At 35.6% G+C, this 15,140-nt stretch overlaps 1 protein-coding gene across 2 annotated transcripts in view; it reads left to right on the forward strand.

The window, feature by feature from the left end:
* The first annotated feature begins 2,852 nt into the window (after positions 1-2,852).
* LOC114360276 (AF4/FMR2 family member lilliputian) overlaps positions 2,853-15,140 on the forward strand; it is a 59,262-nt gene continuing 46,974 nt past the window's right edge. The window contains exons 1-5 of one of the 2 annotated variants that reach the window (XM_028314919.1): positions 2,853-2,941; positions 6,856-6,933; positions 10,358-10,402; positions 10,991-11,086; positions 11,472-11,529. In XM_028314919.1, coding sequence (XP_028170720.1) covers positions 10,994-11,086; positions 11,472-11,529 — 151 coding nt within the window. In that variant the 5' untranslated portion in view covers positions 2,853-2,941; positions 6,856-6,933; positions 10,358-10,402; positions 10,991-10,993. Of the gene's footprint in view, positions 2,942-6,855; positions 6,934-10,357; positions 10,403-10,990; positions 11,087-11,471; positions 11,530-15,140 lie in introns of those variants that run through there. The other variant, XM_028314908.1, reaches the window with a different exon arrangement.

Here is a 15,140-nt window from a genome sequence, read left to right on the forward strand (position 1 = left end):
CGTACAAATTTCATTGTCAAACGTTAAGAAAACAAGCACACGAAGCTAACCGTGGAAATATTTCAGGCCTATTTAGTAGAGACAACGTTACCACTTAATTAACCAGTCTCTACGTACACTGTGTCCGTTTCAGTCAAACGACGCTGTGTACGTATCCGAAAACATGTCTGCCAAAAGCTTACCTTTAATCAAGCGCCCAACTCCGTCTGCCGTCGCATTAGGGTCCATTTCGCGGCGTTTTGTTTACGTGGGCAGCCTTCATCCCGGTGCTCACATGAGATGGTTTTACAATCTAATATCAGTAATGGCCGTGCGATGCACGGGCTATTCGCTATGGAGATACGCACATCACTATATACATTGCTGTTGAAAACTCAATCCTATTGCAACTACACAAGACTCTAGAGTGTTTAGCTTGACGTGCTAAGTTTGTACCTGGAAGGATCGCGGTTTACACCTACTTACGTACATGTTTTACTCTAACGAGATTCATTTGAAGCATCCTTTGCTTGTACGAGTATGAGAAACGTGGAGTTGGCTATTTTTAACCGACTTCAAAAAAGGAACAGGTTCTATTTTTTTATATATTTTTTTCATTTTTATTAGGTAATTCTATCTAGGAGTATTCTATGAGTAATACCACATGTAATACTGCGGAATTTCAATGCGTAAGCTACAGAAATGAATCTCATTAATCAATCAACTCTAACAAGTTGAACTAAAGCATTCATTAGGGATATTGTTTAATTCGATAATTGTCAATTTTATCTTTATGTAAGTGTACTCTACATTATTGGCATTGGGATCAAATAAAACATAGTAAATAAGTATGAAGAGACTACTTACTATATGAACAGTAGATGATGAGTCTTCGTTCGTTTCAGTCGAAAGACGTCCACTGCTGGAGAAAGGCCTCCCCCAAGAATTTCCACAAAGACCGGTCCTGCGCCGCTCGCATCCAGGCACCTCCCGCGACCCTCACCAGATCATCGGTCCACCTAGTGGGAGGCCTGCCCCCGATGAGTCTTATATCTCCCTAACTATCGCAAATCCTGAACAACATAACACTATTTTACGGCAACAACTAAATAAGTCCCATAGAAAAAAAGTAGCCAGAGAGTAAAGTATGGATCAGCGTGCAATCTAGCCGTAACTTGGACTCCTTTGTCCTGATGGCAATCTCCATAAACCAGCTAAACACCTCCGAGATTCCCCTCACGGTCTCCGGGGAGGGGGCGCCACCCACTGGGGCAGTGTGGGGACATGACCAAGAGGAATCGATTGTCGATGTTCGTTTATTGATGAATAATCGATTAATTGGTAATTTTTTTTTCATGTGACAGGAGGCAAACGAGCAGACAGATCACCTGATTTTATCGATTAGATTAATTAATTATGATTTCATGTATTTCATTATACATTTATTTTTAACTTAACTGATAGTAATAAACTAGTGTGTATGTGAGTGCCAACAAAGCTGATGGTCTCGAATATTACTAGCGTTTTAAAATATTTGCGCCCAGAATACCTACCACCTAAGCTCGAAATCGTTACTTTATTTTATTTTATACAACCTTATCACACAAACGATTTCGATCACGGATAATCGTAACAAGAGCCGTGTGTAAGCCACTTGCCAATTATCGATATTTCGTACTTAGTGCTCGCACATCACTATCCTTAGTTGTGCGGGAGTTAAAGTGCCTTATGATTTCGCGACTCCGCCGCGAGGGATGGAGTGATCCCACTCTTTTATTAATCCATAAAATCACGGCCCGCCCATTCGCGGGTTTGGCGTTGACATCAAATAATTAACTTTCGCACACGCACTTGTTTGTTTATTAATTAAATTAACAAAATCTTAATGTTAAAATTTAGTTTGAGAAACGACTCTATTCGCTAAAAAAATTTTAATAATAAAATCTTACTTTAAAAAGAAATGCTTCTCAAGTCTATTGTGTGATTTTTAACGCAAAGTGTTATTAATTAATTTTAATATTCCACGGAGTCATTTTGTATCTAACAAACATTCAAATAACTTTTTAACCAAATGCATTGATTTGATAACAATAAAAAATAACTTTGATCCTTTTTTGCTCACAGCTGGATATCATTTGTAATAAAAATTAGATTCAGTGAACACTGTGCTAATACCTAGGATTTGAAATGAATTTTCAGATCGTTCTCATATTACAAAAGCTGTACGCCTATTGTAGAGCTAGAGTGAATCGAACTCGTTAGACTTTTATATCTGAAATGACACTCGAAAGTCAAATTATAACTATTGCTTTGGAAAATGCGTCTTCATCTCTATTACTTTTCCGTTTGATTAAGATGAGCAAATTTTTCTTTTTAAAGCTGGGAGTTTTTGTATGAAAATCTGGGTGAATTTTACAAGAACTACCTTTTTTACCAGACTGCGCCAGAAAGAGGGTTATGTTTTTAATGTAAGAAGTAGACTAAAGTAGAGTATTATAAATGACATCGTTATGTTTCCAAAATGATATGTGATGCCAATTCATACAGTGGCCAATTTGAGGTCACGGGTCGTTTCCGTTTGAGATCAATGGTTATTTGTATTGTTATTGTTTTTAACTGACTGGTTAGACTCATGATGAGATTATCATCACCAGCTCACTTGGTCTCTACTGTCGGATAAAGACTTTCTAATTTACCAAAGGCGTAAATCCAAACAAAGCTGTGGGAAATAACTAGTCGTGTTTAAGAAAAATTGCGTAAACATTTGTATCTTCAGTGCGATTCTTCTTCTTCTTCTTTTCAGCCAAATGACGTCCACTGCTGGACAAAGTGCGATTATGATGACTTATTTCTTGTGTTTATTGTTACAGGTCCCCCGTCCCGCCGCGAGAGTGAGTTCAAGAAGCCGTCGCACGCGCCGCAAAATGGCCGCATCCACCACCGCCCCTATAACTACAACAAGGTGAGAGATTTGTTTGTTTGTTTCTTTATTGCGACAGTTGAGGCCAAACACTTGACATTTAATATCGCGATCGCTTTACGCAGAGAAAAGTATTAAAAAGCCTTGGCCAATGCGCCGACCACTATGCGACAGAGGGTACACTTCAGGTTTTTAGTGAGTTCGAGCTATCGTGTATGGACAGACCATTTTCCAGAGTCATAAAAGGGAAATGTGGTTACGTAAAAAAGACAGATCGAAGTGATTTTGGATAAAATGATTTTAAGGTTACTTTCTCTATGGGAGTTTTTGTCAGACTTCATAAGCATGAGCTTAAAGCACTTTAAAAAGTTGTTAAGTACTTTTACTGAACATGCAATTTATAATAATCGTTCTGTAACTATTTAAGCTACGGAATTTACGTGTCACATTACATGTAATAGGATGATAGTTCTTATGTCCATCGTTAAGATCACTCAATCGTTATTTAAAAACACTGAACGAGTAACCCAATTACGGGCGGCCTTGAACCACTAAACTGGTACACTTGACCTGGTTAGTTGTAGTACTCGTGTCGGCACAAGAGATACATGCTCAAGAGATATAGCTCTCAATTATAAATAATATTGCGACATAACTTTCAATACTTATCGTTAGAAAAACCGCGATTGCACCACACGCTGTAACCGATACGAAAATGTTTTGTTGAACCTGATGATTCAGTTTATCAAAGACCAATCACCCACGGCACATTCAAAAGATCTTTACACTTACATCAAGTTGCGACGTGCATATTTTCATAATCGATTTAATCGCGATATCTCGATTACCAACTTCTGTGAGAAGACCACACGCTCTATCTCTTACCGCGCGGATATGATTGAAAAAGACAGACATCAGATACATTAAAATCGATTTGCAGAATCGATCCATAGGTATGAGGTCACGGTCTTCCAAGCTGTCAGTTAGCTATTGTGTTGCATCAATAATAGTCTTCTGATTGAACTTCTAGTGACCCAAAATCGTTTCGCTGCCAAATCATACATTGCCCATTGGCAATCGACGCGCACGCAAGCACCATAACACTCGATGGCGATAATGTTAAACAAACGTCTCAATTTAAGATGATTGTGATAGATTGCAATACTGTCAGATCAAAAATAACTTTCAAGTGCACGTTTACAAATTATCTGATTAGTTTATTGTGAGAGTGGAATGTTCCGTTCGTAACGATTCTATTGTTTTTATAGTTACAAATTATTATATTTTATGTTGTAATTGAAAGAGAATAGCTTTGCATAGATTAATTGTTTATTGAGCGTATAATTACATGCCTATCAATCTATTTTGTACTAGCTGACCCGGCGAACTTTGTTCCGCCTTAATGGCAATAAATAACGGGATAAAAAGTATCCTATGTCCTTCTCCTGGCTCTAAACTACCTCCCTGACAATTTTCAGCTAAATCGGTTCAGCCGTTCTTGAGTTATAAGTGGAGTAACTAACACGACTTTCTTTTATATAATAGATAGATTAGTTTCTACAAGTAATATTTATTTTAAAGCTCGTAAGTCCTAAGTAAACAGAACAATGAATAAATAACTTGCCATTTATTTAAGATTGTGATATATCTCCTGCAGTCCAGCTTTTGAGCACACTAAATAAAGTATGGCGCATACTCGATGTGTCGTACGGTAGCATTTCACGAGCTCTGTACGGTAAACTTAAATTTTAAACGAGCCACGCGCATGCAGTTCCGTTTGTTCTCCCAAGAATACTTTAAGTATACTCAATGTTATCATGTCTTTTTGAAAAATCGTACTTTAGGAACAACATTCGTGCTGGATACCGGCATGAATACAATAATGTCTTTGTGTATCGCTTATTCTGAAATGCAGTCGTCCTTTATCTTTTATGACTAAAATTAGTAATTATACGTTGTAGAATATTTGAGACAGTATTGATTAGTGTATTTTTAATTGACGCATTCATAAGTTTTTATAGATAATCAAAGTGACAACAATTAATTAGTATTGCATAATTATGTAATTTTTTGCTACTAGAAGAGAAAATACGCAAAGCACCAATTAAACACGGCAATAAACTCTACACTGAACGACAGTCTTGTAAGAGACTCGAGTTCACTTCAAATCCCCTAGAATTCGGGGCTCATTTTCACAAAATTAGCATCGTGATTGTGTGGCTTAACACTGTGTCAGGCTGAGGTACAAGAATGGGGGCTTATTGCTGGGAGTAATCTCTCTACAGACATCATTCTGTATTAAAGATATACAAGTGCGGGGAACAAATTGGGCCCTTTTAACTATAGTAGTATTTAAGTAAATAAATGCGAATACAGAGAAAATAAACAACAACAATATAAGTCGTGCGATAGCGGAAAACTCGACAAATATTTCAGGTGTATTCTGAATCCAATTTCGTATATGATTTTACCTCGTATATGTGTTTGGAATACAATCTAGATGTGGTACGATACAATCAGTTCATAAAACGATATTGTGGGAATGTCGTGACATCACGTAAAAGATTATCAATACAAATACATAGATTCTACTACTGAGGTCTAAGGCAACCCTACAAAGAACCAGTTTACCTGAATAACTTGAGGAAATACTTTCCAATATATCGACAAAACCCAGATTATAAGATTGATTAGCTGTTATTAGATAGCACTATCGTTAATCGTCATAATATGTGATAACTGCAGACATTATTGGCATGTACTTAATAAATTATACGTTCAATATGTGGATTCTGTTTTAATCTCGTAAGTTTTCTTTTATTATTTCTTTCTTTCTTTCTATTATTATTTATTCTCACACTCGATCTAATATAGGTACAGTCGCGGAATGAAAAGGTTCGTCACCTTAGTGTCGGTTTTCGCTTGAACTAGGTACTGTAAGAGTCAAACCTGCCAACATAACAGTGCAAGAAACAGTGCCGCTAACATTTAAATAAATATGACGTTTGCTATATAACGAATAAGGTTTTGCTTGTTTATTTTTCTATCCCATCAGTGCAATGCAATGATGACATTGACCAATAGGCTAGTTGCCTAAAAAAATTTTTTTAGTCCGTAATGTTTAATATCAAAAAATATTGGACACGTATATTTTTATTTGTCAATCTAACAAATAATTACATAGTTATGGTGCGTTGAAGTTGCGCACGACGTCACAACGTGCGGCATTTTTAAGCAAGCGTTGACGTCACGGGCCTCTTCTTATGAACTTTGGGGCGCTTTATCTCTTTAAATTTTCATTAGTTTGAAAAAGTGAAAAATACGTGTAGAGTATTTTTTGATAAGTTAACTGACGGACTAATTAAAACTCTTGCTTTTTGACCCAGGCAACATCCCCATTGACAAGAGTTTTTTTTATTTAAAAGAAATAATAATGGCAGGTTGAACCAACAAGAAGGTTTTAGTTTATCAATCATAATAATCTTCTTGACAAGATAAATCGTCAAACAATTTTGATCTGAATAATTTTGAACTTTACTGACGAACAATTAAAGATTATTTTCTCTAACTCGAGATTATTCTGTAACATAGTTTCAAAAGGTAATATGTGCTCGCGATTCGTTGAAGGAATCAATTTGAAAACTGACGAACCTTTTCATTCCGTGACTGTACATCGAAATTAGACGCCTATTTTCTGATCGGTGTGGACTGTACGCGTTCAAGCTGGAGATAATTTAAAAAGTTTACATATCGGACTATCAATTCTAGTTTGGAGGAATGGTAGTTCGATTCCCGTCGATCGCTGAAATATGAAACTGAAGTGTCCCAATCCTAACTTAGTTTACTTGTAGGGGTTAACAGGTATATTAGTTATTTATGTACGTCAAATAGCTGAGTATACTACTAAGGCCTTTAAAAAAAGATAAATATACTGATTTATATATTTTTTGTCACAGACCGAGGCTCCCGGCTCGACGGCTGCGCCGTCGCACCGACCGCCGCATCTTAGGATACAGAACGGATTCCAAACACAGGTAAAAACATTCCCTATTATTGTTTTATGGTGAGTACCTATAGACTGCAGCTTTTGACATTTCATAGAGCGGCTCGTTGTTCTGTTCTAAGTGCTCTACTCTAGTCTATACTCACGCAAGAATAGTGAGAGTTTCTTGCGCTGCTTCTTCTTGGCACTGGCCCATTTATTGTCCCGAAGCAGTGGGTTAATACTGGGACGTGTAAAAGTGATTTTTAAAAGCTTATTTGCAAAAATAAATGAGTTTGGTGAGTTTATTTTTATGAATGGTTCGATTCATCAAGAAAAAATATCGGATATGTATTAGTAAAAGCCCATTAAAAGAAAGTAACTTGCAAGGTTGTCCTGATATTCATTCATACAATGTTAGCTTTTGAATTTATTTCTTATTAAGTAAAGTTTCGCACTGAAATAAATATTATTCTGGTATTTGATAGGTAGAAGTATCAAAATACTCTAACGAAGTAAAATTAGCGAAAAGTTTTTCAAAGGAGAAAACGAAGACAATTTAATTTACTTGGAAGTATTTATGTAAAAATTACATTAGTAACAAGACATATAATATAGACGTGAGTGAGATATGACAGTATGACGGCTAGTAATTACTAACTAGTGCTAACAGCTAATAAATAAATTAAAACAAGCTGTTTCATATAACGGAGCCGCAGTGGAGAATTAGACTCAGTCTGAACTCCAAAGCTGCCTCCCACGCCTGTGTTCGGTTCACTTGGAAACTTGTTTATTTTCATATTCAAAGGAGCTTGGGTGAAATCATTTTAATCGATTTTTTGCAGCATGTGACAAGCTTATCCCAACTAATATTATAAATGCGAAAGTAACTCTGTCTGTCTGTCTGTCTGTCTGTCTGTCTGTTACGCTTTCCCGCTTAAACCTCGCAACCGATTTTGATGAAATTTGGCATAGAGATAGTTTGAGTCCCGGGAAAGAACATAGGATAGTTTTTATCCCGGTTTTTGAAACAGGGACGCGCGCGATAAAGTTTTTCTGTGACAGACAAAGTTCCACGCGGGCGAAGCCGCGGGCGGAAAGCTAGTATCAATATCAATATAAATAAAACTCTATCATCTGAAATGGGTGCGAGCTTGCTACTGAAATATGTTCTGATGTGTCTAAATGTACACAGGTGGTCCCCACACTTCAAAATGAAAGTCCAGGCTATGAAATGGTCATATTCAGTACACAATGGTCTCTAAAATATGCTTGTATCTTTCGTTTGGAATTTCCCAATAAAATTATGAAACATTGTACAGCCACGCGAGTGTAAACCACAACAAGTCTTAGTGCTATCCAAGCACGCACTTGGGATTCCTGCGTAAATTCATCCTCTCGCTCACGTTCACCGCTTTAGAAAGAGACAGGGTGTCATCAACGTTTAGAAATGTTTTCCGTACGCAGATCCTCCAACAATAACAATACTTTTACTGCCCCTAGACCGTAAATCACGAAGCATTGTAGCTATAAACGGACCCTAAATTTAATCGCTGTACTCGCTAAGGAGGTGTAATGCGTACTCGTAAAATGTGTAGTTTTATATTCGACTGTGCCAATGTGTCCAAATGCATAATAAAAACAAACGCAGTGGTCTCGACTGTGTCTATTCATAATATTTACCTTTTCAGTTACTACGTTAAAAGCTCTGAGTAGAAATATTTAAACGTGCTTTTTTTTTACCCTATTGGGTCTTTTATTTACTGTAAATGATTAATCCCTATCTTTAAACCCTCGCTAACAAATTTCAGCAAAAAAAAGCCAAGTACGCGCCATCTAGAGCATCGTAAAAGAATGAAAATTATTCATCTAACGCTATCTACATTCAGGCGCTTGACTTATTGGAGAGGGATCTTTTGATTGGTACAAAGGTTCTTTTCTGCCGCCCTTATTTTACTATGAGTAAGAGAGATGAATAGATCAGAAAATAATGAAAAGGCTCCAGTGCCAGTAGAGCTGAAAATAATGAGATGGCTCCAGTAGAGAGATGACGAGTTGTAGAGAGCCTACTGTGTGTTTTATCTATATTGTAATGGTTTACAGCTTGCGCTTATCAAACGCTACGTACACATAACTCTGCGGTAATAGAAATAAAACGTTCAACATAAACTGCTTATCAATGCAGTACCTAAATTGAAACGGTGCCACTAGCGTAAATAACGACCCAGTTAAGAGTTATTTCTTAGTATGTAAACATTTGCCCTTGTGATATTCTAGATGGTATGCACATGTTATTGCTCATAAAAATTATACTATAAAAAGCACGTTTTGTTTTTCGTTTATTCATTTATTCTTAGGTTGGCTGACGTGAATTAAAGTATCAACACAAGTATCTTGTTAAATGCACATTATTTACTTCTCACATATAATTGTGAAGATACGCAGTATAATTATTGCATGTAGTAACAATTAGTAGAGTTGACCTTCCTACCAATTATACAATAAAGTTTAACAACTACATTAGATACTTGTCGTCAATACACATCATTTATGAAAATTATTTCATCTAATATTTATACAAAAACAGTAAGAAAGAATATTACCATTTAACTTAATAAGGCGGTCATTTTAACAAATTCGTTGAGCATTCGTATCAAGCACGAACGAACTTTTGCTCGCGTAACAAACTCGAGTACGGTAATTCGCAAACAAAAAACTGATATTATGGTACTCACGACAGAATGTGCTCTTTTGACATACTCCGCTTGACGAATACTCGCAAACCAAATGCAGTGAGAACTACCGCCACCCGCGGCATCTTGCGACTTTTGTATGAGATATTATCTGGGCGTGGATTATACAATATTAATACAATCTTAAAGTAACAACTAAGCTGAACGCAAGCGATCATATCCGAGCACACCTTTCAGGTGTTACAAAAAACGTATCACCGGAAATGCCAGGCTTCTGTAGCGGTCAATGTATTCATGATAATTTATACGCGAGGAATAAAACAACCATTGAATGATATTCGATTTCCGAATAGTAATCGGATCATTTTGTTCGTCATTTGCGGTTTTGATTAGCAGATGTGTTAATGATGATGATGTATTAATAATGAAATTAACTGCTTATGTTTAATGAAATCTATATGTTTGTAGATAATGTTAATTTTGTTTTTTAAAAGTACCGATACTTAACAACAGTCTATTTATTCCATCAAATTCATAAGCCTTTGATAGAGAAACACTGACTGCTCATAAACTTTCAGTGTGTTGTTTGATTTTCAATTTCAGTTTATCAATTCGTAAAATCAAGCAAGGTTATGTATTTTCATTCTTTCTCTTAGAGCTTGACTCTATGTACAGATTTCCACAGTATTGCAACACATTCATGCAACCTTATGGCGCCTCGTAGATAAGATGAGTGTTTTATGAATTTACAATTTATTGATTTACCCGTTTTATTGTTTGCAGAACGCAATAGACAGCAGTCAGCCGCCAATAGAAAGTATACTAAAGGTATGTTACTTAATCTTTATTATAGCTTTATTATATTTAAGCTTATCTTATCATTTATGTACCTATTTACTTTGCAATCTACTTATTTACTTATCAAGATGCTCACCTTTTCTTTATCTTCTAGTATTTCTTTTTATTCTTCTAGCTTTATTTGACGCTTTATATTATTGCTTTGTTTACCAATAATGTAACTATATTATTTATCTTTTTTTACACTTTACACTGCTTATTATAGCTCAATAACAAAATGATACATAAATATATCTTATCTTTCATACGAGATAGATAACATTTTATGCAAATATGCTTGGTGGATAAAAACAGTTATTTTATTTTATGGAAGTAACTTAAAATAGAGTGGACGACATCATATCAAGGCACTTCTTTATCTACCTAGTTGTAATAGATTTTACAACAAAAATATATTGTCTGACTACATAATTATGTTGGATTTGCAAATGCTATAGATAAGAGAAAGATATGTAATGTAATTCAATATGATATTATCGTATTATCCAGATGATTTTTTTAATAAAATTTGTCCTTTTTTTGTTCGATTTTATCAATATTTTGTCCTTTTTTTTTCAGGAAATGAAGTCATTGCCAACCCCTGTGTCCGTCATAGCAGCAACGCCTCGCAAAGAACTTGAGAACAAGTTTATTTTTAACCCCTACACCAATAAGGTAATTAAATTTTATTAATAATCTTGTTTACGTATTTTTGATTTCACTTGACAGTAGTGTCAAGTTGAATGAAATTTACAAAGAACTAACTAATTGATGATTAATAATACAGCAGTAGATTAATAATACTTAGTAAATTTTTGCTTGATAATGTTTAAAAACTAAAGTCTTTAATTAAGTATACTTACTAGTATGTACTAAATAGTCAGTTTGATAGCTCTGACGTGACTATTAACACTTTGAAGGGTAGTTTAGTGTGCGTTTAGCAGAAATGATCAATTATTCAAATAGTCAATGGACTTGTATACATATTTTTTGCTATCTTTCAAAGTGTTAAAAGTTTATAAAACTTATCGGCAAATTCTAATTTGGGATTTTTCGTTAGGTGCAAGAAAACCCTCAAATAACCAACAACGATCTCAAAACGCCTCTTCCAAAACCCGGTAAGTGCTATTTTTAAGTTAAAATAATAATTATTAGAGTAGGCGCACACCGTTGATTTTTTTTTATACTGATCAACAGCCCGACTAAACTATCGGCCGACGAAAAATCAACGGTGTGCGCCTACTCTTATTCAACCTCTCCAATGATTACTATTAATAATCAATAGTGAATGCAAACATAGTTGTCAATATTATCAGTAAATTGTCTCTCTGATTGTTGTGGTATTGATTGTGCACTGTGTACGTGATAGATAAGATATCGTATCAAATGAAAGGTATACAGTTGAGATAGGACGTCCGTATCTGTTTTTTAATCATAGCGAAATGGTGATTTTCTTGTCACGTTCAATTTCTCGACGGCTGATAAATTTATTAAACAGACGGCTGAAATAAATTTAATTGTTTATCTATATTATGAGAACTATTTAAATCAGTACCCACACATGCAATTATGTTTTATGGGAGCATAAAACACGACTAATCATTTGGCTTAATCCTTAATTTCAAGACCGAACACTAGATGAACTTGTCTCACTATTAAGTTCTCGAACTGAAAAATGGTGCTTATTGCTAATTGGCTCATAACTTTGCGGTCTTGACCGCTAGCCACGAATATTGTACACGCGAAAAAACTCTACTACTCAATTGGTGCGAATGAAATTAGCTCCCTAATTAGACATCAAAGCGTATCCAATAGCATGAAATCTTTATTTCAAAGTAAGCCGATATTACGCGAAAAGGTATAATAACCCCAAACACGAGAATCTTTCATGAGTAAAATCAAACCAATAACACTACATTCTATTTTCGATGCTCTAAAAATACGTTTCAAAAACGTTGCGCGCGCGTTTTGCAGCGTTCTCGGGTCGAGTGCACCCAAATAAAAGGTGAAATGAAATATTAAGAGGCAGTTTACACGTATCGCGGCGTAGATCGTCCGTCGGCGGCACCTGTCGCCCGAGCGGATAAATAAATTGTGAAAAAATACGCAAAACAATGAGAGACGCGAGCCGCGCGCACTCGGTTAAGGTTCGGCCAAACCAACGCGTGCGTTCGCGATGGCGATCAGTCACATGCACAAATACTTGTATGTAATAGAAATGTTGAATTGTTCAATTTGATCTAGAATTGTTACATAAAGATTAAAGCACAATAAACATTCCCTGCAATGATGAAATAAATGAGTGATGTACTGGTGAAGTATCACAATTTTTTTTACCTTTGTATGTAAACCACAGTAATTTGATGATACAGCACTCATTTTGTCGGCTGTCTTTAAGGATGATTTAATACCTGATGCATTAACGGATTTGTTGCCGAGAGATTAAGTTCCTAAGATTAGGTCATTATAAGAATATTTCAGTCAATTTAAACCTTATTATCTTCATAAATTCATAGTTAAACATTTCCATATGCTGTGCCTCTTCTACAGATATAAAACAGGAGGCCGCAGTGAAAATATTCGCGCGTGCTAACTGAATAATAATGAATATTCGCAAAGCGGACATAACCGGAATTTGTTACAATGTAATGCCGCCGGCTTTGTGTTTGTAAACCTTCCATTTCGATTGGTAAATTGACTTTGTACGCGTATCACTTATAGTTTGTTGAATGAATATTTCACGCGCTAATTATTATGCATGTAATCATCAAACTAGAAATTCAATGTTTTGTGAAACTGAATGTTTCATTGATTTTGTTATTCTTAAAAGATATAAAGCTATTTCGTTAGTTAATTACTTCTTGTGCTTGACCTTGATGTTCTTGTAATGCAGTAGAAATTAGCATGATATCATCAATATAGTCCGCATATTAAAAAAGTTTCACGAGTGTTGTTCAGTCAGGGCTATTAACTCGTCAGTGTCGTATTATGCGAGGCGGCGCAACTTCTAAAGTTGAAAGGTGTCGTTAAAACTGTTTCTGTTCACGTGCAGAGTGCAGGTAGATGTGGCGACGGTAATTTGCATATACGCCATCCGCAAGTCCATCTAAACTAAAGGTTTAATAATATGAACTTTTGAAGAGGAAAACACTAGTTAATAAAATGTTTTGTTCTAAATGTTTTAACGCAAAATATTTTTGTTTCCGAATTTCGCATCATAAAATATCTGGTCATAATACACATATTACTCTCGCAAAAGTCAGTTCGTGTTGCTTTTACATTTTTCATTGTTGTGAGAGCTTCCAACGACCCTACAACGAACCGCGGCGCGACTAAAGCTTGAGTGAAAAATAAAATGCATGCATAGTGCGGATTAAAAACGTACGTCGCGATAACGAGCGAGTTGAGAATAAAACCGATGTCCTGAATAACACGGTTATTTAGTTTATGGCGTTTACAATTTAACGGCGGCTTTGTTAAATGAAGTCGTGTAAAGCCAATTGTGCCAAGCTCTATTTTAATGGTTTTCATTTAATATCTTTGAGAAATTTCTTATTTCTGTCTACATTATGTCCTATGGTTAAATCATCTACAAAATGTTCGATATTTTTCATTCCAATTTCAAAAGTGAATACAAAATCTGTTTTAGTACCAAAATGTAGACGCAGCAAACGTATTCATATTATTTTCCGCATTGTGAGTTTAATATGTACCCGGACGTCTCGGGCCCGCTGACTAAGCTATACTTATACTTACATCGGATTCTATTTCGCTCACTAAATCTAAATGTGAACACACTCAAGGAAATATTACATTGGAATGTATTTTTCTTCATAAATTTGTATTTATCGCCAGTGCTACAGTTACTTTAACCATCATATTTTCTACTGGTTGATACCTTTTTTCTGGACAACTGAAAAATGTAGTCGGAGAAATAAGTCGATGTGCAGTCAACTTCACGTTTTGTCCAATTTATTTATCCATCTGGATAGTTAAGTGGTGGCACTATATCGGGATCGAACGGGCCTGCATGTGACAAGCCCTCGGGAACTAACCTCGAATTAGATTCGTTTTGCCAACCCCCTGAAAACTGACGACTATTTCTATTTTCCGTCTGTTTGCTAACGGAAAAAAATGCAGCTGAAAAGTCCGAAAGGAATGACAATACCAGCCTTATTGCTTGTATTTTAGGGGAGTGGTGAACTCTGAATCTATTTGTCTTAAATTATAGTAATAAAGCATCTTATTTTCTAATCTACTTGCGCAAAAACTGCGAAAGCTGAATTCCAAAAGTTTAACGGCCGAATACTGAAACGCCATTTAAATATTTGACGGCTTCTCAAATAGTTAAGCAGCTCCTAAACTTACATTTCGCATACTCAAAACAATATCTGAGCAGTTCTCAATTTTTAAGCACCTCTCAAATTAAGGTGCACTCAAGGGCCACTCAAATGAATTTTCGTATACTGAAACGCCATTCAACGGTAAGCATTACTCAAACAACTGTCAAATCGTCTTAAGCAGCTGTTAAATTTGAGAGTGCTTGCGCGGTATCTTAAATCCTATTCTTATACCTAAATCGACCTAAATAGTGGTAAATAATGTGTGTCATCGTTATCATTTCTTTCGAGCTTCGAGAAAATACCTAGATCTAATCGCAGGAACGCAATAAGGCTGAACGCTATTGAAAAATATTATTATAATGACATGCAATTCCGAGCGAGATTCC

Source organism: Ostrinia furnacalis, unplaced genomic scaffold (genome assembly GCF_004193835.3).
Source record: "Ostrinia furnacalis isolate ACB-3 unplaced genomic scaffold, ASM419383v2 OfSCF0322, whole genome shotgun sequence".
In the NCBI taxonomy this organism is placed as follows: Eukaryota; Metazoa; Arthropoda; class Insecta; order Lepidoptera; family Crambidae; genus Ostrinia; species Ostrinia furnacalis.